We start from the raw sequence: 25422 nt of genomic DNA, 5'->3' as shown, positions 1-25422 counted from the left end.
GGGAGCGCCCCACTGTCGGAGGGGCAGCACTGAGGGAGCGCCCCACTGTCGGAGGGGCAGCACTGAGGGAGCGCCCCACTGTCAGAGGGATCATCCCATGTATAACGGGCATGCTCGTGTCTACTGGTGGACAAATGAAAACTTTGGTGCGAAAGAGAACTCGAGTTCTCACGAGAACATGAGGGCCGAGTGGCCGGGGATCTAGAGTGCTCAAGGGAGTGAGTGCCCGGGGGGCTGGGACCCTGAGGGAGTGGTGCACAGTTGGGTTAGAGATGATAGCAAAATACTGCAGATGCTGGAAATCCAAAATAACAGCAGAAAATGCTGGAAAAACTCAGCTGGCCAGGCAACATCCGTGGAGAGAAATTAGAGTCAACATTTCGGGTCAAAACCCTTTCTCAAGACTAAAGAGGCACAGGGAATGAAATAGATTAAGAGGCCGGGCTGGGAGAGAACAAAAGAGAAGAGACATTAAGAGGTATTCAAAACAAGACAAGGTGGTTCTGTGCAGGGGGAGAGGGCCCTAGGAGTTTGGTTAGAGGCGGTTCGGTGGGGAGTGGACTCTGGGAGTTGGGTTAGAGGCGGTTCGGTGGGGAGTGGACTCTGGGAGTTGGGTTGGAGGCGGTTCGGTGGGGAGTGGACTCTGGGAGTTGGGTTAGAGGCGGTTCGGTGGGGAGTGGACTCTGGGAGTTGGGTTAGAGGCGGTTCGGTGGGGAGTGGACTCTGGGAGTTGGGTTAGAGGCGGTTCGGTGGGGAGTGGACTCTGGGAGTTGGGTTAGAGGCGGTTCGGTGGGGAGTGGACTCTGGGAGTTGGGCTGGAGGCGGTTCGATGGGGAGTGGACTCTGGGAGTTGGGTTGGAGGCGGTTCGGTGGGGAGTGGACTCTGGGAGTTGGGCTAGAGGCGGTTCGGTGGGGAGTGGACTCTGGGAGTTGGGTTAGAGGCGGTTCGGTGGGGAGTGGACTCTGGGAGTTGGGTTAGAGGCGGTTCGGTGGGGAGTGGACTCTGGGAGTTGGGCTGGAGGCGGTTCGATGGGGAGTGGACTCTGGGAGTTGGGTTGGAGGCGGTTCGGTGGGGAGTGGACTCTGGGAGTTGGGCTAGAGGCGGTTCGGTGGGGAGTGGACTCTGGGAGTTGGGCTTGAGGCGGTTCGGTGGGGGGTGGACTCTGGGAGTTGGGCTAGAGGCGGTTCGGTGGGGAGTGGACTCTGGGAGTTGGGTTAGAGGCGGTTCGGTGGGGAGTGGACTCTGGGAGTTGGGCTGGAGGCGGTTCGGTGGGGAGTGGACTCTGGGAGTTGGGTTGGAGGCGGTTCGGTGGGGAGTGGACTCTGGGAGTTGGGCTGGAGGCGGTTCGGTGGGGAGTGGACTCTGGGAGTTGGGTTGGAGGCGGTTCGGTGGGGAGTGGACTTTGGGAGTTGGGTTAGAGGCGGTTCGGTGGGGAGTGGACTCTGGGAGTTGGGTTAGAGGCGGTTCGGTGGGGACTGGACTCTGGGAGTTGGGTTAGAGGCGGTTCGGTGGGGAGTGGACTCGGAGTTGGGCTAGAGGCGGTTCGGTGGGGAGTGGACTCTGGGAGTTGGGTTAGAGGCGGTTCGGTGGGGAGTGGACTCTGGGAGTTGGGCTAAAGGCGGTTCGGTGGGGAATGGACTGGGAGTTGGGTTAGAGGCGGTTCGGTGGGGAGTGGACTCTGGGAGTTGGGCTAGAGGCGGTTCGGTGGGGAGTGGACTCTGGGAGTTGGGTTGGAGGCGGTTCGGTGGGGAGTGGACTCTGGGAGTTGGGCTAGAGGCGGTTCGGTGGGGAGTGGACTCTGGGAGTTGGGCTAGAGGCGGTTCGGTGGGGAGTGGACTCTGGGAGTTGGGCTAGAGGCGGTTCGGTGGGGAGTGAGCCCTGAGTAATGAAATGTGAGACTCCAAGACATGGGCACCACTGAATTTATTATTCTGACAGTTCCAAATGTTCTAGGTTATAGACATATCTTGTTGCTTGCTCAACTACTGTGGGAGCAAATATTACAGAAAATCCCAGGAAATACACAGAACAAAGGGTGTAAGCTTCAGGGACAGTATTTACCCCAGAAAAACCCAGTTCAAGGAAATACCTGAAAGCCCAAAACTAAATGTGCATGTTACCAAAAATGAGGGAGAGGCAAAGGTTTGATCCAGTCCCAAAGTCATGGTGCGGTGCTGGCTTTACCAGCTGCGCTTCTCTAGTGTTCTAGCAGCTATGCTTAGTGTGGCCTCCTGTGGCAGAGTTTGCTCCTGGCCCATGTTACACGGCTCTCAATGGCTCCTGCATCATCTTTCCTTCTAGCTCTGCTGAAACTGTTTCTTCAGGATGTCCAGTGCTTTTTTCATCCATATCTCCTTCGGGTCCACGCAGATCTCCAAACCCCCTTTAGTCTTGAACCTGCACAGAGAATACAGAGGTCAGCGTGTGTTGAGGTGAAGGGGTTCCAGTGTAACATGCACAGTAAAATCTCCTCTCTGAATTAGGGTCGACAACCCTGTTTGATGGGACAGTGTAGAGGGAGCTTTACTCTGTATCTAACCCATACTGTACCTGACCTGGGAGTGTTTGATGGACAGTGTAGAGGGAGCTTTACTCTAACCCGTGCTGTACCTGACCTGGGAGTGTTTGATGGACAGTGTAGCGGGAGCTTTACTCTGTATCTAACCCGTGCTGTACCTGCCCTGAAAGTGTTTGACGGGAGTGTAGAGGGAGCTTTATTCTTTTAACTAACTTGTGTTATACCTGACCTGAGGACATGAGTGTGTGTATGCGTCTCCGTAATATTAAAGTGGTAGATTTTTTATCTCCCTATCCAGCATCTCTTGAGCCTCCTTGTCCCATTTACAGTCTGCAGTGTGGACAGTAGACGGGAGATCAGAGCCCAGGCTTTGTAGAGACCCATCACAGGCCGCAACTTCTCATTCCCATACAGTGTGTCGTTTACTGTGTGAAGCACCTCGAGACCTTTTGATTGTTGGGGGTCTCCGATCAGCCATGATCTAATTGAATGGCGGAACAGGTTTGAGAAGCTGAATGGCCTCCCCCTGTACCTATGATAAGAATCTGTGAGTAAATGTAGTGTGTTAGTTTGTCCAGTAAGTTTGCCATGTGCCAAGCTTAGAAATGACCCAAAGTTAGCAATGCCCTGCTACAGACAACTTACAGTACACCAGGAGGTGGACAGACCAGCTCTGTTTTGGGGGAATCAGTGAGTCTTTCCTCTGGCATCAAAGGATTGCTTTGAATCGCTGTGAATAAAAGAGAATCATCTTAGCTACTTAAAAGAAGCACAAGAACATTCAGAGTCAATACTTTGAACCATTGGCAGTGTCTCTGCTCTGTAAGGACACCGACACTGGCAGTCAACTCTCAACCGGTTCCGCAACCTTGTGTTATGTTTAGTCATTACATTACCCAGTTACATTGTCTCATTACATTACCCAGTTACATTGTCTCATTACATTACCCAGTTACATTGTTTCATTACATTACCCAGTTACATTGTCTCATTACATTACCCAGTTACATTGTCTCATTACGTTACCCAGTTACATTGTCTCATTACGTTACCCAGTTACATTGTCTCATTACGTTACCCAGTTACATTGTCTCATTACGTTACCCAGTTACATTGTCTCATTACGTTACCCAGTTACATTGTCTCATTACGTTACCCAGTTACATTGTCTCATTACGTTACCCAGTTACATTGTCTCATTACGTTACCCAGTTACATTGTCTCATTACGTTACCCAGTTACATTGTCTCATTACGTTACCCAGTTACATTGTCTCATTACGTTACCCAGTTACATTGTCTCATTACGTTACCCAGTTACATTGTCTCATTACGTTACCCAGTTACAGCCAAATACAGAGGAAAAAACAAGTCAGCTGGGAAGGCAGAGAAAATATGTGAAGGCAAAAGGGAATATGGCAAGGCTGGAAGGCATTTATTTTAATGCAAGGAGTCTTGCAAATAAGGTGGATGAACTGAAGTTGTTGAACACATGGGAGTACGATATTGTTGCTATCACGGAGACGTGGTTGAGGGAGGGTCAGGACTGGCAGCTCAATATTCCGGGGTAAAGAATCTTCAGGAGAGACAGAGGGGGGTGTAAAAGGGGAGGGGGTGTTGCAATATTAATTAAGGAGTCGATTACTGCTGTAAGGAGGGATGATATATTAGCGGGTTCCTCTAATGAGGCCATATGGGTAGAAATTAAAAACAAAAAGGGGGCAAGCACCTTGCTGGGAGTGTACTAAAGGCCCCCAAACAGTCAGGGGGAGATAGAGGAACAGATATGTAGGCAAATCTCAGAGAAGTGCGAAAATAATAGGGTAATAATAGTGGGGGATTTCAACTTCCCCAATATTAATTGGGATAGTCAGAGTGTGAAAGGCTTAGAGGGTGCAGAATTCTTAAAAGTGCATCCAGGAGAGCTTTTTGAGCCAACATGTAGAAAGTCCTACAAGAGAGGGGGCGGTACTGGACCTAATTCTAGGGAATGTAGCCGGGCAAGTGGTGGAAGTGTCAGTAGGAGAGCATTTTGGCGACAGTGACCATAATTCAGTGAGATTTAAGGTGGTCATGGAAAAAGACAAAGACGGCCCGGAAATAAGGGTTCTAAATTGGGGGAAGGCCGATTTTAATATGATAAGGCAGGATCTGGCCAAAGTGGACTGGGAGCAGCTACTTATAGGAAAATCCACATCAAAGCAGTGGGAGACTTTCAGAAGGGAAATAGAGAGTACAACGCCAACATGCTCCTGTAAAGGTCAAGGGTGGGACCAACAAGCAAAGGGAACCTTGGATGACAAGGGATATACAAAAATGCATTAGGAAAAAAGGGGGGCTTTTGGCAGTTACAAAAGACTAAAGACGGAGGAAGCCCAAGAGGAGTATAAAAAGTGCAGGGGCATACTTAAAAAAGAAATTAGGAGGGGCCATGAAATAACACTGGCGAGCAAAATAAAGGAAAATCCTAAGATGTTTTATAAGTATATTAAGGGCAAGAGGATAACCAGGGAAAGGGTAGGGCCCATCAGGGACCAAAGTGGCAATCTGTGTGTAGAGCCAGATGATGTAGGCGGGGTTTTAAATGAATTTTTTGCATCTGTGTTCACTATGGAGAAAGATGATGTAGACATAGAAATTGGGCAAGGGGACTGTGACATACTTGAACATATTAGCATCGGGAGGGAGGAGGTACTAGCGGTTTTAGCAGGCCAAAAAGTGGATAAATCCCCAGGCCCGGACGAGATGTATCCCAGGCTGTTGTGTGAGGCAAGGGAGGAGATTGCAGGGGCTCTGACACAAATTTTCAGAACCTCTCGCCACAGGGGATGTACCAGAGGACTGGAGAACAGCTAACGTAGTACCATTATTCAAGAAGGGTAGCAGGGATAAACCAGGGAATTACAGGCCAGTGAGCCTAACATCTGTGGTAGGGAAATTATTGGAAAAAATTCTGAGGGTCAAAATTAGTCTCCACTTGGAGAGGCAAGGATTAATCGGGGATAGTCAGCATGGCTTTGTCAAGGGTAAATCATGTCTGACCAATCTGATTGAATTTTTCGAGGGGGTGACTAGGTGTGTGGATGAGGGAAATGCTGTGGATGTGGTTTACATGGACTTCAGTAAAGCTTTTGACAAAGTCCCGCATAGGAGACTGGTCAAGAAGGTAAGAGCCCATGGGATCCAGGGGGCCTTGGCGCGTTGGATCCTAAACTGGCTGAGTGGCAGGAGGCAGAGGGTGATGGTCGAAGGTTGCTTTTGTGACTGGAAGCCTGTGTCCAGTGGGGTACCTCAGGGATCGGTGCTGGGTCCCTTGCTGTTTGTGATCTACATAAATGATTTGGATGAGAATGTGAAAGGTATGATCAGTAAGTTCGCAGATGACACGAAAATTGGTGGGGTGGTAAATTGTGAGGAGGAAAGCCTCAGGCTACAGGAAGATATAAACGAGTTGGTCAGATGGGCGGAAAAGTGGCAAATGGAATTTAACCCTGAAAAGTGTGAGGTGATGCATTTTGGACGGACAAATAAGGCAAGGGAGTACACGAGTGGTAGGACCCTAGGAAGTACAGAGGGTCAGAGGGACCTTGGTGTGCATGTACATAGATCCCTGAAGGCAGCGGAACAGGTAGATAAGGTGGTTAAAAAGGCATATGGGATACTTGCCTTCATTAGCCGAGGCATAGAATATAAGAGCAGGGAGGTTATGATGGAGCTGTACAAAACGCTGGTGAGGCCACAGCTGGAGTACTGTGTGCAGTTCTGGTCGCCTCACTATAGGAAGGATGTGATTGCTTTAGAGAAGGTGCAGAGAAGATTCACCAGGATGTTACCTGGGATGGAGCGCCTCAGCTATGAAGAAAGACTGAACAGGCTGGGGTTGTTTTCATTGGAGCAAAGAAGGCTGAGGGGGGACCTGATTGACGTGTACAAAATGATGAGGGGCATAGATAGGGTAGATAAAGAGGAACTTTTCCCCTTAGTAGGGGGGTCAATAACAAGGGGGCATAGATTCAAGGTAAGGGGCAGGAGATTTAGAGGGGATTTGAGGAGGAACTTTTTCACCCAGAGGGTGGTTGGAATCTGGAACTCTCTGCCTGAAAGGGTGGTAGAGGCAGGAACCCTCACAACATTCAAGAAGCATTTGGATGAGCACTTGAAATGCCATTGCATACAAGGCTATGGACCAAATGCTGGAAAATGGGATTAGACTGGACAGGGATTGATGGACGGCGCAGACACGATGGGCCGAAGGGCCTCTTTCTGTGCTGTAAAACTCTATGACTCTATGACTTACATTGTCCCATTACTTTACCCAGTTCTCCATACATGCACTCTCCAGCATGAGTCACTGGACAGTGAGAAGGAGTGGTAACCCTGGCTGATTTCCCCTCTCACTAATGCAAGGATCGCTGGACAGTTATCAGGAGCAGGAACCCTGGCTAATTTCCTCTCTGACTAACCCAGAAGTTACTGGACAGTGTTCAGGAGCAGGTACCCTGGCTAATTTCCCCTCTTACTAACCCAAAGGTCACTGGGCAGTGATAAGGAGCAGGAACTCTGGCTGATTTCCACTCTCCAATCCTGGGGTCACTGGACAGTGATCAGGAGCAGGAGCCCTGGCTGATTTCCTTGCTCACTTTAATCTTGTGGTCACTGGATAGTGATCAGGGGCAGAACCCTAGTGAATTTCCCCTCTCTTTAACCCTGCGGTCACTTGGCAGTGATGAGGTACAGGAGCACTGGTTGATTCTCCCTCTAACTAACCCAGGGGCCAATGGACACTGTTCAGGAGCAGGAACCCAGGCTAATTTCTCCTCTCACTAACCCAGGGGTCACCAGATAGTGATCAGGAACAGGAACCCGGACTGATTTCCACGCTCACTCTAATCCCGTGGACACTGGACAGGCTGGGATTGTTTTCCTTGGAGCAGAGAAGGCTGAGGAGGGGGACCTGATTGAGGTGTACAAAATTATGAGGGGCATAGATAGGGTAGATAGAAAGGAACTTTCCCCCTTAGTAGAGGGGTCAATAACCAGGGGACATAGTTTCAAGGTAAGAGGCAGGAGGTTTAGAGGGGATTTGAGGGGGAAAAAATTCACCCAGAGGGTGGTTGGAATCTGGAACTCGCTGCCTGAAAGGGTGGTAGAGGCAGGAACCCTCAACATTCAAGAAGCATTTGGATGAGCACTTGAAATGCCACAGCATACAAGGCTACGGACCAAGTGCTGGAAAATGGGATTAGACTAGACCGGGCTTGATGTTCGGCGCGGACACGATGAGCCGAAGGGCCTCTTTCTGCGCTGTATGACTCTATGATCAGGAGCAGGAACCCTGGCTTAATATTCTTTCTCATTCAGGGTGTCACTGGATAATGAGCTGGAGCAAGGCCCTTCTTGCTCTGTGTGGGGCTCAGTACCACTCTGCGAAGGGCATTCACTGATTGATCTGGACCTCAAAAGGTAGGTTTGACACCTCGAAAATCACCCAATCAAACTCTTTGAACTGAACTGAAATGAAACTCGTCCCAAACTGATTAAGCCTGGATCTTTACCTGCAGCATCAGTGGGTCTGGTGCAGGCCATGTCCAGGAGAAGGAGTCCAAGCGCAAGGTAACCCTTCATATCTTGGGGCTGTTCACACCTCAAGTGAGCAGCAATGAGTGAGGCAGTAAATGCGCAGAGTGGCAGGAGCAGCTCCCTATTTATACTGAGCCAGGGAGAGGGCAGGTGAAGAGAACAGCTGGACTCTGGCATAACATTTTCTTCCTGGCCGTATCTGGAGCAGGACTGTGATGGTGCTGTGTAATTACTTTGGAAAACTTTCAGGTCAGGATACAATGGAGGAGGTATTTACTGCATTCCAGCACCATGGCCCACAAAGCTGCTTTATTGGATTCCCATTCTGGGTAAAGTCTGTTAATGAAAAGCGGAGTCACGCGGGCCTCCTAAGCTGGCTGGAGGGGGCTCCAGATGGAATGTGAAGCTGTGCTGGAGTTTAGTTTATGTTGAGTAGGCTGTCCTCTTACCGATTGTTGCCGTGAAGATGGAGCCTGGGGTCTATACCCAAACATGCCATCAGATTAATCACCAAGGATGAGGCTGCACTGGATAGCGGGGCAGAGAGAAAATCAGAGAGATGCAAGTTAACAGCAATTATATAAATAATCACCTTATATCTAAGGAGTTTATTTTAACTTTCTAATTAGAATAGAGGGACAGCTGCGACCCGTAGCCTGCAATCCCTGCGCCATGTGGGAACTTTAGGAGGCTTTTTGTGTCCCGGGGGCTCATGTTTGCAGGAAGTGCCTCCACCTGCTCGAACTCATGCTTAGGTTTCTGAGCTTGAGGGGCAGCTGGATTCACTGCCAGGCGTACGGGTGGCTGAGTGTGTCCTGGATCGCAGGTTCTAGAAGGTGGTCACCCCACGGCCAGATAGAGTTCAGAATAGCAAGTGGGTGGCCAGCGGGAAGGGTAGGAAGAGGCAGGCAGTACAAGAATCCTCCAGGAGTGTGGCATTCTCAAACTGATAATTCAGTATTGAGGGTGAATGACACCTCAAGGGGGTGTGTGGGGGGGGGGAGGAAGCAGCAGCTGAAACAAGGTGAGCACAACTTGGGGGAGAAGGTAGAGGTTATGGTATCATAGTGGTTGTTACTGAAGGTGTCAATTAGAGGGTGAGAAGGTTGGATCTCAAACAAGCGTGCTAAGCTTGAATAAAGGAGACTATGAAGGTATGAGAGCGGAATTGAGTAGAGTGGATTGGGAAAATAGATTAAAGGGTAAGACGATACATGATCAGTGGTGTACATTTAAAGGAGTTATTTTACAACTTCCAAAAAATATATATTCCACTGAGAAGACAAGGGTGTAAAAGAAAAGACCGCCATCCGTGGCTAAGTAAAGAAATTAAGGATAGTATTCGACTAAAAACAAGGGCATATAAGGTAGCCAAATCTAGTGGGAGGATAGAGGATTGGGAAAACTTTAAAAGACAGCAAAAAATAACAAAAAGATTGATTAAGAAAGGGAAGATAGATTATGAAAGTAAATTAGCAAAAAATATAAAAACAGATAGTAAGAGTCTTTATAGTTATATAAAAAGAAAAAGGGTGGCTAAAGTAAATGTTGGTCCCTTAGAGGATGAGACTGGGAAATTTATGGTGGGAAATATGGAGATGGCAAAAACACTGAATATTTTATATCAGTCTTTACAGTAGAAGACACTAAGAATATCCCAACACTGGACAAACAGGGGGCTATAGGGGGGGAGGAGCTAAACACGATCAAAATCACTAAGGAAGTGGTACTCGGTAAAATAATGGGACTCAAGGCGGATAAATCACCTGGACCTGATGGCTTCACAGAATCACAGAAACCCCACAGTGCAGATAGAGGCCATTTTGGCCCATCGAGCCTGCACCGACACATATCCCACCCGATCCCCGTAACCCCTACACCAACACGTAACCCCATGTATTTAATCCCCTAACACGAAGGGTCAATTTATCATAGCCAATCAACCTAACCCGCACATCTTTGGACTGTGGGAGGAAACCGGAGCACCCGGAGGAAACCCACGCAAACACGGGGAGAATGTGCAAACTCCACACAGTCACCCGAGGCCGGATTCGAACCCGGGTCCCTGGCGCTGTGAGGCAACAGTGCTAACCACTATGCCACCGTGCTGCCATGAAGGGGAAGTCATGTTTGACAAATTTGCTGGAGTTCTTTGAGGAAGTAACATATAGGGTGGATAAAGGGGAACCAGTGGACGTAGTGTATTTAGACTTCCAAAAGGCATTTGATAAGGTGCCACACAAAAGATTATTGCTTAAGATAAAAAATCATGTGATTGGGGGTAATATTCTGGCATGGATAGAGGATTGGCTATCTAACAGAAGGCAGAGAGTTGGGATAAATGGTTCATTCTCGGACTGGCAATCAGTAACTAGTGGTGTTCCGCAGGGGTCAGTGCTGGGTCCCCAACTCTTTACAATCTATATTAACGATTTGGAGGAGGGGACCAAGTGTAACATATCAAAGTTTGCAGATGATACTAAGATGGGAGGGAAAGTAGTGAGTGAGGAGGACATAAAAAACCTGCAAGGGGACATAGACAGGCTAAGTAAGTGGGCAGAGATTTGGCAGATGGAATACAATACTGGAAAGTGTGAGGTTATGCACTTTGGCAGGAAAAATCATAGAGCAAGTTATTATCTTATTGGCAAGAAACTGGAAAGTACTGAAGTACAAAGGGATCTGGGGGTCCTGGTGCACGAAACTCAAAAGGTTAGTATGCAGGTGCAGCAAGTGATTAAGAAGGCCAATGGAATGTTGGCTTTCATTGCTAGGGGGATAGAATATAAAAATAGGGAGGTATTGCTTCAGTTGTACAAGGTATTGGTGAGACCGCACCTGGAATACTGCGTACAGTTTTGGTGTCCATACTTAAGAAAGGACATACTTGCTCTCGAGTCAGTACAAAGAAGGTTCACTCGGTTAATCCCGGGGATGGACATATGAGGAGAGGTTGAGTAGATTGGGACTCTACTCATTGGAGTTCAGAAGAATGAGAGGCGATCTTATTGAAACATATAAGATTGTGAAGGGGTTGGATCGGGTGGATGCGGGGAGGATGTTCCCGATGATGGGTGAAACTAGAACTAGGGGGCATAGTCTTAGAATAAGGGGCTGCTCTTTCAAAACTGAGATGAGGAGGAACTACTTCACTCAGAGGGTGGTAGGTCCATGGAATATGCTGCCCCAAAAAGCTGTAGAAGCTACATCATTACATAAATTTAAAACAGAAATAGACAGTTTCCTAGAAGTAAAGGGTTACGGGGAGCGGGCAGGAATTTGGACATGAGTCTAGGTTCGGATCGGTCATGGCCCTGTGGGTAGCGGAGCGGGCCCAGGGGCCGTGTAGCCTGATCCTGCTCCTATTTCGTGTGTCTAATTCTGTTAGATTCAGGAGATGGTTCTGTGATAGTAGATTGGCGGTTAGGATCAGATCAGCCATGATCTTATTGAATGGCGGAGCAGGCTCGAGGGGCCGATTGGCCTACTCCTGCTCCTATTTCTTATGTTCTTATGAACTAGTAATCCAGAGGCCTGGACTAATGATCCGGAGACTAAAAGGTGGCTGCAGAGATAGTGGATGCATTGGTTGTGATCTTTATTTAATTAACTCGCCGTTCCTTCATCGTTGCTGGGTCAAAATCCTGGAACTCCCTCCCTAACAGCACTGTGGGAGCACCTTCACCGCACGGACTGCAGCGGTTCAAGAAGGCAGCTCACCACCACCTTCTCAAGGGCAACGTGGGATGGGCAATAAATGCTGGCCTCGCCAGCAACGCCCACATTCCATGAATGAATAAAATAAAGAGAGTTCTAAACTTCTACCACCCTTTGTGAGTAGCAGTGTTCCCCAACTTCACTCCTGAAAGATCTGGCTCTAATTTTTAGACTATGCCTCCTCGTCCTTGATTCCCCAACCAGCGGAAATAGTTTCTCTCTATCTACCCTATCAGTTCCCCTTAATAAAAACATTAGAAGTAGGAGCAGGAGTTGGCCTTACGGCCCTTCGGGCCTGCTCCGCCAATCAATAGGATCATGGCTGATCCGAATCTAGACTCACGTCCACTTCCCTGCCCTCTCCCCATAACCCCTAATTCCCTTATCTGCTAGGAAACTGTCTATCTCCATTTTAAATTTATTTAATGTCGCAGCTTCCGCAGCTCTCTGGGGTAGCAATTTCCATAGATTTACTACCCTCTGAGTGAAGAAGTTTCTCCTCATCTCAGTTTTGAAAGGGCAGCCCCTTATTCTAAGATTATGCCCCCTAGTTCTAGTCTCACCCATCAGTGGAAACATCCTCACCGCATCCACCCGATCAAGCCCCCTCACAATCTTATATGTTCGATAAGATTGCCTCTCATTCTTCTGAACTCCAATGAGTAGAGTCCCAACCTACTCAACCTTTCCTCATATGTCAACCCCCTCATCTCCAGAATCAACCGAGTGAACCTTCTCTGAACCGCCTCGAGAGCAAGTATATCTTTTCTTAAATATGGAAACCAAAACTGCACGCAGTATTCCAGGTGTGGCCTCACCAATACCCTGTATAACTGCAGCAAGACTTCCCTGTTTTTATACTCCATCCCTCTCGCAATAAAAGCCAAGATTCCATTGGCCTCCCTGATCACCTGCTGCACCTGCATACTAACTTTTTGTGTTTCATGCACCAGGACCCCCAGATCCCTTTGTACTGTAGCACTTTGCAGTTTCTCTCCATTTAGATAATAACTTGCTCTTTGATTTTTTCTGCCAAAGTGCATAACCTCACACTTTCCAACATTATATTGCATCTGCCAAATCTCTGTCCACTCACTTAGCCTGTCTATGTCCTTTTGCAAGTTTTTTATGTCCTCCTCACTCACTGCTTTCCCTCCCATCTTTGTATCATCGGCAAACTTGGATATGTTGCACTCGGTCCCTTCCTCCAAATCGTTAATATAGATTGTAAAGAGTTGGGGTCCCAGCACTGACCCCTGTGGAACACCACTAGTTACCGATTGCCAGCCCGAGAATGAACCATTTATCCCAACTATTTGTTTTCTGTTAGATAGCCAATCTTCCACTCATGCCAGTATATTATCCCCAATCCCGTGATTTCTTATCTTGATCAGCAATCTTTTATGTGGAACCTTGTCAAATGCCTTTTGGAAGTCCAAATACACTACATCCACTGGTTCCCCTTTAACCACCCTGTATGTTGCATCCTCAAAGAATTCGAGCAAGTTTGTCATACATGACTTCCCCTTCATAAAACCATGCTGACTCTGCCCTATTAAATTATGTTTATCGAAATGCTCTGTTACTGTTTCCTTAATAATGGACTCCAACATTTTGCCAACCACAGATGTTAGGCTAACTGGTCTATAGTTTCCAGCTTTTTGTCTACTTCCCTTCTTAAATAAGGGTGTTACATTAGCAGTTTTCCAATCTGTCGGGACCTTTCCTGAATCCAGGGAGTTCTGGAAAATAATCACCAATGCATCCACAATCCCTACCGCCACTTCTCTCAAGACCCTAGGATGTAGGACATCAGGTCCGGGGGATTTATCTGCCTTAAGTCCCATTATTTTACTGAGTACCATCTCCTTAGTGATTTTAATCATGTTTTGCTCCTCTCCCCCCGCCCCCCCCCCCCTATTGCCCCCTGTTTGTCCAGTGTTGGGATATTTTTAGTGTCCTCTACTGTAAAGACTGATACAAAATATTTGTTCAGCGTCTTTGCCATCTCCATGTTCCCCACCACTAGTTTCCCAGTCCCATCCTCTAAGGGACCAACGTTCACTTTAGCCACCCTTTTTCTTTTTATATAGCTGTAGAAACTCTTGCTACCTGTTTTTATATTTTTTGCTAGTTTACTTTCATAATCTATCTTCCCTTTTCTTAATTAATCTTTTAGTTATTGTTTGCTGGCTTTTAAATGCTTCCCAATCTTCTATCCTCCCACTAGATTTGGCTGCTTTATATGCCCTTGTTTTCAGTCGGATACTATCCTTTTCTTTTATTCCCCTTTTTCCTCGGTGGAATATATTTATCTTGAAAGATGTGAAATATCTCCTTGAATGTAGACCACTGCTCTTGTACCGTCTTACACTTTAATCTGTTTTCCCAGTGATGCGCTATCAATTACTCATAAAAGACTGAGAGTTAGAAGAGTAACTAAAGGCTTTTATTAACAACAGAATGGAGGTCTGCCTCGCGTGGTCGACCGGTCCATGATACTAAGGGCTGGGGAGCAGTCACCTTTATACTAGGACCTGTGGGAGGAGTCAGCCGAGGCATGTCCAGGCATGTACACAGTGGAATACAAACAGGACAAACAGGAATACAAACAGTGGTTTACCACATTCACCCCTTGTTTAAAATTGAGTCCGGCGGGGTGAAGTGTATTAAAAGTTAGTGTATTGGAGTCTCTCCGGAGGTCTTGTCTGCCGCTGTGATCTGCGTGGCGACGGCAGGGGTAGTGAAGTTTCCGGCGTCGAGTCCAGCGTAGGCTGTGGCACAGGCGTGTCGTCCTCGTAGATGTCGAGCGGGTCGCGGGGCCCAGGCCTGCCGTCTGCTGGGGCTGGATATCGGATCGTGGGGGGGGGGTGGTAGTGGGTAGTGGGTTACTGCGGCCCCCGAGGGTGCAAGGTCTCTTATGGAGACTGTGTCCTCCCGCCCGTCCGGGTATGCGATGTAAGCATACTGGGGGTTGGCGTGGAGGAGGTCGACCCTCTCGACCAGGGGGTCCGTTTTATGGGTCCTCACGTGTCTTCTCAGTAGGACCGGCCCTGGGGACGTCAGCCATGGCGGTAGCGATGTCCCTGATGTGGACTTCCTTGGGAAGACAAACATTTTCTCATGAGGGGTGGCGTTAGTGGCAGTGCAGAGCAGTGACCGAATAGAGTGGAGCGCATCGGGGAGCACATCCTGCCAGCGGGAGGTTGGAAGGCCCCTAGACTTTAAGGCTAGCAGGACGGCCTTCCAAACTGTTGCATTTTCTCTTTCCACCTGTCCGTTCCCCCAGGGGTTGTAACTGGTGGTCCTGCTTGTGGCAATACCCCTAGTTAGCAGGTACTGACGGAGTTCGTCGCTCATAAACGATGAGCCCCGGTCGCTATGGATATAGCTGGGGAAGCCGAACAGGGTGAAGAGGTTGTTCAGACATTTAATGACCGTGGCACTGGTCATGTCCGGGCAGGGGAAGGCGAACGGGAAACGGGAGTACTCATCAATAATATTGAGGAAGTACACATTGCGGTCGGAGGAGGGGAGAGGCCCTTTAAAATCGACGCTCAGGCGCTCGAAGGGGCGAGTGGCTTTTATCAGGTGGGCCCTGTCTGGTCTATAAAAGTGCGGTTTGCACTCAGCGCAGTCATGGTCCTGACCTCCTCAATAGAGTAAGGCAGGTTGCGGGCCTTGATGAAGTGGAAGAACCTGGTGACCCCCGGGTGGCAGAGGTCATTGTGGAGGGCCCGCAGTCTATCGATCTGCGCGCTGGCGCAGGTGCCACGCGATAGCGCATCCGGGGGTTCATTTAGCTTCCCGGGCCGGTACAAGATCTCGTAGTTGTAGGTGGAAAGTTCGATTCTCCACCTCAAGATCTTGTCATTTTTGATTTTGCCCCTCTGCTTGTTGTTAAACATAAAAGCAACTGAACGCTGGTCAGTGAGCAGGGTAAATCATTTTCCGGCCAGGTAGTGCCTCCAATGACACACAGCCTCCACAATCGCCTGGGCCTCCTTCTCAACAGCGGAGTGTCTGGTCTCCGGGCCTTGGAGGGTTCGTGAAAAGAAGGCCACGGGTCTCCCCGCCTGATTGAGGGTAGCGGCCAGGGCAAAGTCAGACGCGTCGCTTTCCACCTGGAAGGGGATGGATTCGTCCACTGCGTGCATGGTGGCTTTGGCAATGTCCTCCTTGATACGGTGGAAGGCTAAGCGGGCCTCTGCCGTCAAGGGAAAAGAGGTGGACTTGATCAGCGGACGGGCCTTGTCCGCATAGTAGGGGACCCACTGGGCGTAATAGGAGAAAAACCCTAGGCACCTCTTCAGGGCCTTGAGGCAGTGGGGCAGTGGAAGTTCCATAAGGGGACGCATCCGGTCGGGGCCGATGACTCCGTGTTCCACAACACAGCCAAGGATGGCGAGGCGGTTTGTGCGGAATATGCACTTCTCCTTGTTATATGTCAGGTTTAGGAGTTGGGCGGTGCGGAGGAATTTTTCGAGGTTTGCGTCATGGTCCTGCAAGTCACGGCCGCAGATGGTCACATTGTCCAGATATGGGAAAGTGGCCTGCAACGCATTTTGATCTACCATCCGGTCCATCTCCCTTTGGAAGACGGAGACCCCGTTGGTGACGCCAAAGGGAACCCTAAGGAAGTGATAGAGGCGGCCGTTTGCCTCAAAGGCAGTGTACTGGCGGTCCTCAGGGCGGATGGGGAGCTGGTGGTACGCTGATTTCAGGTCAATGGTCGAGAAGACGCGGTACTGCGCGATCTGGTTGACCATATCAGCTATACGGGGGAGTGGGTAGGCGTCCAGCAGGGTGTAGCGATTTATTGTCTGGCTGTAGTCGATGACCAGGCGCTGCTTCTCGCCGGTCTGAACGACCACAACCTGGGCTCGCCAGGGGCTGGTGCTGCCCTCAATAATCCCTTCTTTCAGGAGCCGCTCCACTTCGGTTTTAATGAAAACCCTGTCCCCGGCACTGTATCGCCTGCTCTTTGTGGCGATGGGCTTACAGTCGGGGGTGAGGTTAGCAAACAGTTGGTGGGGGGTGACTCTGAGTGTGGAGAGGTTGCACCTGGTGCGCGGCGGGCAGTTTGGAAGCTGCTGGCTGCGGACTGTGAGTGGGGGTAGGGGTCCACCGTACGCCATCGTAACACTTTTAAGGTGGCACTGAAAATCTAACCCCAGCAGGACGGCAGCGCAGAGGTCAGGCAGGACCAGAAGTTTAAAATGATCGTACACGGTCCCGTCTACTACGAGTGTCACCACGCAGTAGCCGCCGATGTCCGCCGTCTGGGACTCGGAGGCCATAGAAATCCGCTGTTGCGCAGGCAGGACTGGGAGAGAGCAACGCCGCACCGTGTCAGGGTGGATGAAGCTCTCCGTGCTCCCAGAGTCAAAAAGGCAGATTGTATCGTGACCATTTACCTTAATGTCCATTGTGGAACTGGCCAGTTGGTGCGGTCTCGCTTGGTCCAGTGTAACGGATGCCAGCGTAGGGGTCGGTGTGTCGCTGCGGGTATCAGATGAGGCGGTGTCGGGGGCCTGCTGCGTCCCGGCTGTCGTCCAAGATGGCGGCGTCCATGATCCCTATGTGGCTGGAGGCGTCCAAAATGGCTGCTGTACCGGTGATTCGCACATGGCCGGGGAGGTCCAAGATGGCGGCCCGCATGGCCCACACGTGGCGCTGCTGGGGTTCGGGGTGGCTTTGGCCCTGCAGACGCTAGCGTAGTGTCCCTTCTTCCCGCAGCCCGAGCAGATCGCGTTTTTCGCCGGGCAGCGCGCTCTGGGGTGTTTTGCCTGGCCACAGAAGTAGCATTTCTGGCCTTGGGCCACTGCTGTCTGGCCTTGGGACACTGCTGCGGTAGTTGGGCCATTGTTGGGGTGTGGCTGGGGTGGCACGGCGCTATGAGGCGGTCCTACCGTGTCCCAGGCTGTCATTCCCCGCGGCGTCCACGGTGCGGAGGAGTAGGCATCCATGCCCTGGTAGGCTGCATCCAACGATAGTGCGAGTTCAGAGGCCTTGTTGAGGTCGAGGTTACTCTGCTCCAACAGTCGCTGTCGGGTGTAATTGGATCTGTGGCCCGCTACAAAAGCGTCCCGGATAAGTTCCTCTGTGTACACGGCGGCCTTTACATCCTTACAACCACAGGCCCGGCCAAGCACAGACAGTGCCTGAAGGTATTCCACGGTCGATTCCCCAGGTTGTTGTTTACGACTCCCCAGGAGGTGCCTGGCGTACACTTCGTTCACTGGGCGCGTGTACTGGTCCTTGAGGAGCTTGATAGCGTCCGCGTACGAGGTCGCGTCTTGGATGACCGAGTACACTCGGTGGTTCACTTTGGAGGTCAGGACATCCAGTTTGTCCTCGTCCGATTTGATTGCTTCGGAGGCGGTCAGGAATTTTTCGAAACACTTAAGCCAGTGAGTAAACTTGGTGGATGAGTCCGCCTCCCGATGATCTAAGTCCAGGCATGCTGGTGTGAGGATCTTCTCCATTATAAAAATGTTGTTAATAAAATTGATGCGCTATCAATTACTCATAAAAGACTGAGAGTTAGAAGAGTAACTAAAGGCTTTTATTAACAACAGAATGGAGGTCTGCCTCGCGTGGTCGACCGGTCCATGATACTAAGGGCTGGGGAGCAGTCACCTTTATACTTGGACCTGTGGGAGGAGTCAGCCGAGGCATGTCCAGGCATGTACACAGTGGAATGCAAACAGGAATACAAACAGTGGTTTACCACACCCAGCCCACTTTAGCCAATTCTACTCTCATACCTTCATAGTCTCCTTTATTTAAGCTCAGTACGCTGGTTTGAGATCCAACTCTCTCATCCTCAAACTGAATTTGGAATTCAACCATATTATGGTCACTCATTCCAAGGGGATCCTTTACTGGGACATTTTTTATTAATCCTGTCTCATTACACAGGACCAGATCTAAGATTGCCTGCCCCCTGGTTGGTTCAGTTACATACTGCTCAAGGAACCCGTCCCTTATACACTCTATTAACTCTTCCTCAAGGCTGCCATGCCCAATTTGATTAGTCCAGTCAATATGAAAGTTAAAATCCCCCATGATTATAGCTGTTCCCTTATTACAAGCCCCAACTATTTCCTGATTTATACTCCGACCAACAGAGTTGCAACTGTTAGGCCTATAGACTACGCCCACTAGTGACTTTTTCCCCTTATTATTCCTTATCTCCACCCAAACTATTTCACTATCCTGATCCTTTGACCCAATATCATTTCTGACTATTGCAGTGATTCCATCCTTGATTAACATAGCAACCCCACCTCCCTTTCCTTCTTGTCTGTCCTTCGTAATTGTCAAATACCCTTGTATGTTTAGTTCCCAGTAATGATTATCTTGCAGCCATGTTTCCGTAATGGCCACCAGATCATACCCATGTGTAGTTATTTGCACTGTCAACTCGTCAATTTTGTAACGAATGCTGCGTGCATTCAGATAAAGAACTTTCAAATATGTTTTCTGACAATTTATTCCTGCTTTTACCCCTTTTACTACTTTACCTTTATCATTATACATTCTGTCCCTTCCTGACACGCTCTGGTTTTTAATTCCCCCACTGCTACCTTGCTCTATTGCCTTCTCCGCTGTCATTTTTATTTTTCGCTCTCTTAAAACCTCCCCCCCACTAATTAGTTTAAAGCCCTCTCTACAGCCCTAGTTATTCGATTCGCCAGGACTCTAGTCCCAGCACTGGCCAAGTGAAGTCCGTCCCAACGGAACAGCTCTCTCCTGTCCCAGTACTGATGCCAGTGTCCCAGGAAGCTAAACCCATTTCTCCCACACCAGTCTTTGAGCCACGCATTTAACTCTCTAATTTTATTTACCCTAGCCAAATTTGCACGTGGCTCAGGTAGTAATCCAGAGATTATTACCCTTGTGGTTCTGCTTTTTAATTTGGCCCCGAGCTGCTCAAACTCCCTCAGCAGAACCTCCTTGTCCTATCTATGTCGTTGGTACCAACATGGACCACGACAACTGGATCCTCCCCCTCCCACTCCAAGTTTCTCTCCAGCCCAGAGGAGATGTCCTTAACCCTGGCACTGGGCAGGCAACACAGCCTTCGGGACTCTCGCTCTCGGCTGCAAAGAACTCTATCTATCCCCCACCACTACAACATTTCCCACTTGAATGGCCCCCTGCTCCACAGTGCTGTGGCCGGGTTGCTCATCCTCCCCGCAGTCCCCGTTCCCATCCTCACAGGGAGTAAGAGCCTCAAACCTGTTGGACAAGAGCAAGGGCTGCGGCTCCTCCAACACTACCTCCTGGATCCCCGTACCTGCCTCACTTCTAGTCACACCATCCTGACCCTGGCCACGGACTACATCTGAATTAATTAATCTAATTGGTGTGACTACCTCCTGGTACACAGAGTCCAGGTAACTCTCCCCCTCCCTGATGTGTCTCAGTGTTTGAAGCTCGGACTCCAGCTCATCAACACGGAGCCGGAATTCCTCGAGCAGCCAACACTTACTGCAAATGTGATCACCGTGAGCATCAATGGTGTCCACCAGCTCCCACATATTGCAGCAGCAACACATCACCTGATCTCCCATTCTATGTAATTAATTAAATTTATTAATATTCTTAAATACCCTCTGCCCCGATTCTAGATGATGAATATCGCATCTTAGAAACTATAAACCACAGAGTTTAAGCTTAAAAAAGAGAGAAATACTCACCAACCAATCACTTACCCGCTTTCTGGTGACGTCACACTTGGATTACTTTTTACCTCTCTCCTTCCCTCTGAGGTCCGAGACTGGAGATTGGTACGCCTTACCTGGGTCTCTGGAGCCTTTATACAGCCGCTCAGCCCGCGATTCCCGCCAATTCTCGCACTGAGGCCTTACCTGGGTCTCTGGAGCCTTTATACAGCCGCTCAGCCCGCGATTCCCGCCAATTCTTGCACTGAGGCCTTACCTGGGTCTCTGGAGCCTTTATACAGCCGCTCAGCCTGCCAATATCTTGAAAACTTCAATAAAATCCCCCCTTAACCTTATAAATTCCAGGGAATACAACCCTAGTTTGTGTAATCTCTCCTCATAACCTAACCCCTGGTGTCCAGGTATTATTCTGGTAAACCTACGCTGCACTCCATCCAAGGCCAATATATCCTTCCTAAGGTGTAGTGCCCAGAACTGCTCACAGTGCTCCAGATGTGGTCTAACCAGGGCTTTTTACAGCTGTAGCATAACTTCTACCCCCTTGTATTCGAGTCCTCTAGATATAAAGGCCAGCATTCCATTAGCCTTTTTGATTATTTGTGTACCTGTCCATTTTAATTTTAATGATCTGTGTACCTGGACCCCCAAGTCTCTCTGGACCTCCACAGTTTGTGGCTTTTTACCATTTAGAAAGTATCCTGCTCTATCCTTGTTAGGTACAAAGTAGATGATCTCACATTTGCCTACATTGAGATCCATTTGCCACAGTTTTGCCCATTCACTTAATCTATCATTATCTCTTTGTACTTTTATGCTTCCATTTTTTTTATTCGTTCATGTGAAGGTATTCCCGCAGTGCTGTTCAGGAGGGAGTTCCAGGATTTTGACCCAGCGACAATGAAGCAATGGCAATATATTTCCAAGTCAGGATGATGTGTGATTTGGAAGGGAACTTGGAGGTGATGGTGTTCCCATGCGGCTGCTGCCCTTGTCCTTCTAGGTGGTAGAGGTCACGTGTTTGGGAGGTGCTGCCGAAGAAGCCTTGGCGAGTTGCTGCAGTGTATCTTGTCGATGGTACACACTGCAGCCACGGTACGCCGGTGGTGGAGGGAGTGAATGTTTAAGGTGGTGGATGGGGTGCCAATCAAGCGGTCTGCTTTGTCTTGGATGGTGTCGAGCTTCTTGAGCGTTGTTGGAGCTGCACTCATCCAGGCAAGTGGAGAGTATTCCATCACACTCCTGACTTGTGCTTTATAGATGGGGGAAAGACTTTGGGGAGTCAGGAGGTGAGACACTCACCACAGAATACCTAGTCTCTGACCTACTCTTGTTGCCATAGTATTTTTGTGACTGGTCCAGTTAAGTTTCTGGTCAATGGTGACCCCCCCATGACATTGTTGGTGGGGGATTCGGCAATGGTAATGCCGTTGAATGTCAAGAGGCTTACAATGCTGCCTATCTTTGTGTCATCGGCAAATTTGGATATATGACTTTCTATGTCATCATCTAAGTTGTTAATAAATATGGTGAATAGTTGAGGACCCAACACACATCCCTGCGGATCACCACTAGTCACATCCTGCCAATTAGAGTGCCTACCCATTATCCTTACTCTCTGTCTCCTGCTGCTCAGCCAGTTTCCTAACCAGGTCAATAATTTTTTCTTCAATTCCATGAGCTTCAACTTGAGCTAAAAGTCTCTTATAAGGGAATTTATCAAATGCCTTCTGGAAGTCCATGTAAACAACATCCATAGACAGTCCCCTGTCCACGACTTTAATCACCTCTTCAAAAAATTCAATCAGGTTCGTCAGGCATGAGCTAACCTTTACAAATCCATGCTGGCTCTCTCTGATCAACTGAAAATTTTCAAGGTGTTCAATCACTCTATCCTTAATTATGGACTCTTCCCAGCAACAGATGTTAGGGTAACTGGTCTATAATTCCCTGGTTTCCCCCTTCACCATTCTTAAATAACAATTAATGTACAATTTTCTAATCTAAAGGAGTGGTTCCTGAATCGAGTGATTATAGTTAAGGCATCTGCAATGTGCTCACTTACTTCCCTTAAAACCCTGCGATGGAAACCATCTGATCCTGGGGATTTGTCACTCTTTAGTGTCATTATTTTCTTCATTATTGTTATTTTGCTTATGTTGATTTTATTGAGTCCCTGTCCCTGATTCAATATTCGTTTCCTTGGGATTTCCAGCATGCTATCCTCTTCCTCTACTGTAAATACTGACACCAAGTAATTATTCAACATGTCCGCCATTTCCTTATCATTTAAAATATCACCGCTTTCAGTTTTAAGGGACCTACATCACTCCCGACCACCCTCTTCCTAATATTTTAAAAAATTGTTTTGATTTTGATGGCCCTTTCAAGTTTTTTTTTTGTAGCTCTTACTATCTGTTTTGTCACCTTTTGTTGTTCTTTGTGTCTTTCCCATTTGCCAGGATCTTTGCTAGTTTTTGCATTTTTGCATGCTTTTTCTTTTGGTTTTATGCTGTCCCTTACCTCTTTTTGTCCATGGCTTTTTTTTTGGCAAGTCCAACTCTTGCCGCTTAGGATTATAAACTGGTTCTGTATCATATTAAATTCTTTTTTGAACACCTCCCACCGATCTTCTGTCATTTTACCCATTAACAGATCTGCCCAGTTTACTGTGGACAGTCTCTGTCTCATTGCATTGAAGTCAGCCTTGCCCAAATCTAGAATCTTAGTAGCTGCTTCGCCTTTCTCCCTTTCAAATGTTACGTTGAACTCGATCATGTTATGATCGCTATTGGATAAATGTTCACGCACAGTTAAGCTGTTAACTAAATCTGGCTCATTACTCATTAATAAATCTAACATGGCTTGCCCCCTTGTTGGCTCTAGGACATATTGTTGTAGAAAACGATCCCGCACACAATCAAGAAATTCACTACCTTTCTGACAGGTGCTAGTCTGCTTATCCCAATCTATATGAAAGTTGAAATCCCCCATTAAAACCACTCTGCCTTTACTACACGCTTGTCTAATCTCTGCATTTATACAATCTAGCACTTCACAGCTGCTCCCACTACAGTCTTAAATCCTGTCCTATTTCTTAATAAGGTCTCCATTGCCTACCTACCTCTTGTTATATCATCGCTTATCATAGAAGTAATTTGATCCTTAATCACTAAGGCTACTCCTCCCCCTCTGCCATTATCCCTATCTTTAATGTAGACCTTATAACCTGGTATATTTAGTTCCCAGTCCTGACCGTCTTGCAGCCATGTCTCAGTAATGGCTACCATGTCATACCCTTCAAGCGGAATTCCCGCCTGCAATTCATTCAATTTATTCCTTATACTCTGTTTGTATAAAGAACATTTATTTGGGCCACACACCCTAGCCTGTCCTTGAGCGCTAATGTTTTACTCACCGGTTTCTTATTTCTCCTGCTTTATATCTTTTAGTTTTCCCTTTACCTGTAGTCCCTAAAGCACAATTTCTGACTATTACTCTACTCTCTTCCCTTTGGTTTGTTTTAGAATTATTATTTATACTGTTGAGATACCGCGGCAAACGTGGGAGTCGAGACCAGAGCTATTGAAAACACAACTGCTTTATTCCATCCACATGTCAAACAGGAACTAGAAAAGCCCGCGCATCCACTTAAATACTTCCCAGACAGGAAGTGCTCCCGGCAGCCTGTCCCTGCCGGAAACAAGTTGCTGGAGGAAAGGGCCCCCGGCTGGGGGCTTCTGCTTAGACTGTCTGTGCCGCCGTGAGCGGATTATGTCCAGTGGTGGCGTGTCGCCACAGAGCTCCCCCCAGAATCCGCTTAGGAGGAGTGGACGAGTCGTGACGGTGGTCTAATGGTTCTGCCGCAGCGGCTTTGAGTGGTCGCCAGTCTGGTTGGTTGGGTCGGGCGGTTCGCCGCCGGCTGTGCTGGCTTGCCGGGGGGACGGCCTCTAGTTGGAGGCTGGGCCACGGGGACCTGTTCCCCTGGTTCTGTGTGTGCTGGTTTGAGCCGGTCGATGGAGACTGTGTCGACCCTGTCGCCGAGTCGCAGCTTGAAGACCTTGTCCCCGGTTTGTAGTACCTCGTACGGTCCGTCGTACGGGGGTCGCAGGGGCCCGCGGTGCGCGTCATGTCGCACGAAGACGAAGCGCGCCTGCTGTAAATTTGGCGGGACGTGAGGTGCGAGTTCGCCGTGTCGGTTGACCGGAAGTGGGGCGAACTGCTGAGCGGAAGAGAAAGAGTTGAGCCGCTGCTGTTCGGCCGACCAAGGCTTGGTAGGCTCCAGAAGGAATTCGCCTGGGACACGCAGCGGTTGTCCGTAGACTAACTCCGCTGCCGAGGACTGGAGGTCTTCCTTGACCGCGGTGCGTAGGCCGAGTAGCACCCACGGCAGGCGGTCAGTCCAGGTACTGTCCTGCAGGCCGGCGCGGAGTGAGGCCTTGAGTGACCTGTGGAAGCGTTCACAAAGTCCGTTGGCCTGCGGGTGGTACGCCGTGGTGCGGTGGAGCGTCACCCCAAGGTTGCGTGCTGTGGCCGTCCAGAGTTCGGAGGTGAACTGGGCGCCTCTGTCGGAGGTTATGTCGGCCGGTATGCCGAACCTCGCAACCCAGGTGTTAACGAACGCCCTGGCGATGTCGGCTGTGGTGGTGGAGGACAGCGGCACTGCCTCAGGCCAGCGTGTGTAGCGGTCGACCATCGTGAGGAGATAAGTTTGGCCTTGCGATGGCGGCAGGGGACCGACGATGTCGACGTGTACGTGGTCGAAGCGGCGGCTGGGTACCTCGAAGTCTCCCAGGGGTGCTTTGGTGTGCAGCTGTACCTTAGCCCGTTGGCAGGCGAGGCAGGAGGTGGCCCAAGTCCGAATATCTCTGCTGAGGCCGCGCCAGACGAAGCGCTTGGAGAGGAGTTTGACGGATG

The 25422-nt window shown here is 49.1% G+C and overlaps 2 protein-coding genes across 4 annotated transcripts in view; one reads left to right on the top strand and one right to left on the bottom strand.

The window, feature by feature from the left end:
• Positions 1 to 25422, top strand: part of ccdc102a (coiled-coil domain containing 102A) — a 778838-nt gene that overhangs the window by 671165 nt on the left and 82251 nt on the right. The window lies entirely within an intron of this gene.
• On the bottom strand, positions 1906 to 8314 carry LOC147116136 (C-C motif chemokine 4-like). Its single transcript, XM_085990888.1, has 3 exons — positions 8074 to 8314; positions 3165 to 3249; positions 1906 to 2398 (listed from the first exon to the last, which is right to left on the bottom strand). The coding sequence occupies exons 1-3, from the start codon at positions 8273 to 8275 to the stop codon at positions 2299 to 2301; spliced, it is 387 nt and encodes a 128-aa protein (XP_085847014.1). The 5' UTR covers positions 8276 to 8314; the 3' UTR covers positions 1906 to 2298.

The sequence above is a fragment of the Somniosus microcephalus genome, chromosome 6 (assembly GCF_052327205.1).
Source record: "Somniosus microcephalus isolate GS21.2 chromosome 6, FLI_Smic_1.0, whole genome shotgun sequence".
NCBI lineage: Eukaryota > Metazoa > Chordata > Chondrichthyes > Squaliformes > Somniosidae > Somniosus > Somniosus microcephalus.
The sequence above is the reverse complement of the archived record's forward strand: the minus strand, read 5'-3'. Positions and strand labels throughout refer to the sequence as shown.

Coding starts and splice junctions, on each gene's coding strand:
- LOC147116136 (XM_085990888.1), bottom strand. CDS start 8,275: ATGCCAGAGTCCAGCTGTTCTCTTCACCTGCCCTCTCCCTGGCTCAGT. Junction 3,250..8,073: donor CAGACCCACTGATGCTGCAG/GTAAAGATCCAG, acceptor TTTTATTCACAG/CGATTCAAAGCAATCCTTTG. Junction 2,399..3,164: donor TGTCCACCTCCTGGTGTACT/GTAAGTTGTCTG, acceptor TTCTCTGTGCAG/GTTCAAGACTAAAGGGGGTT.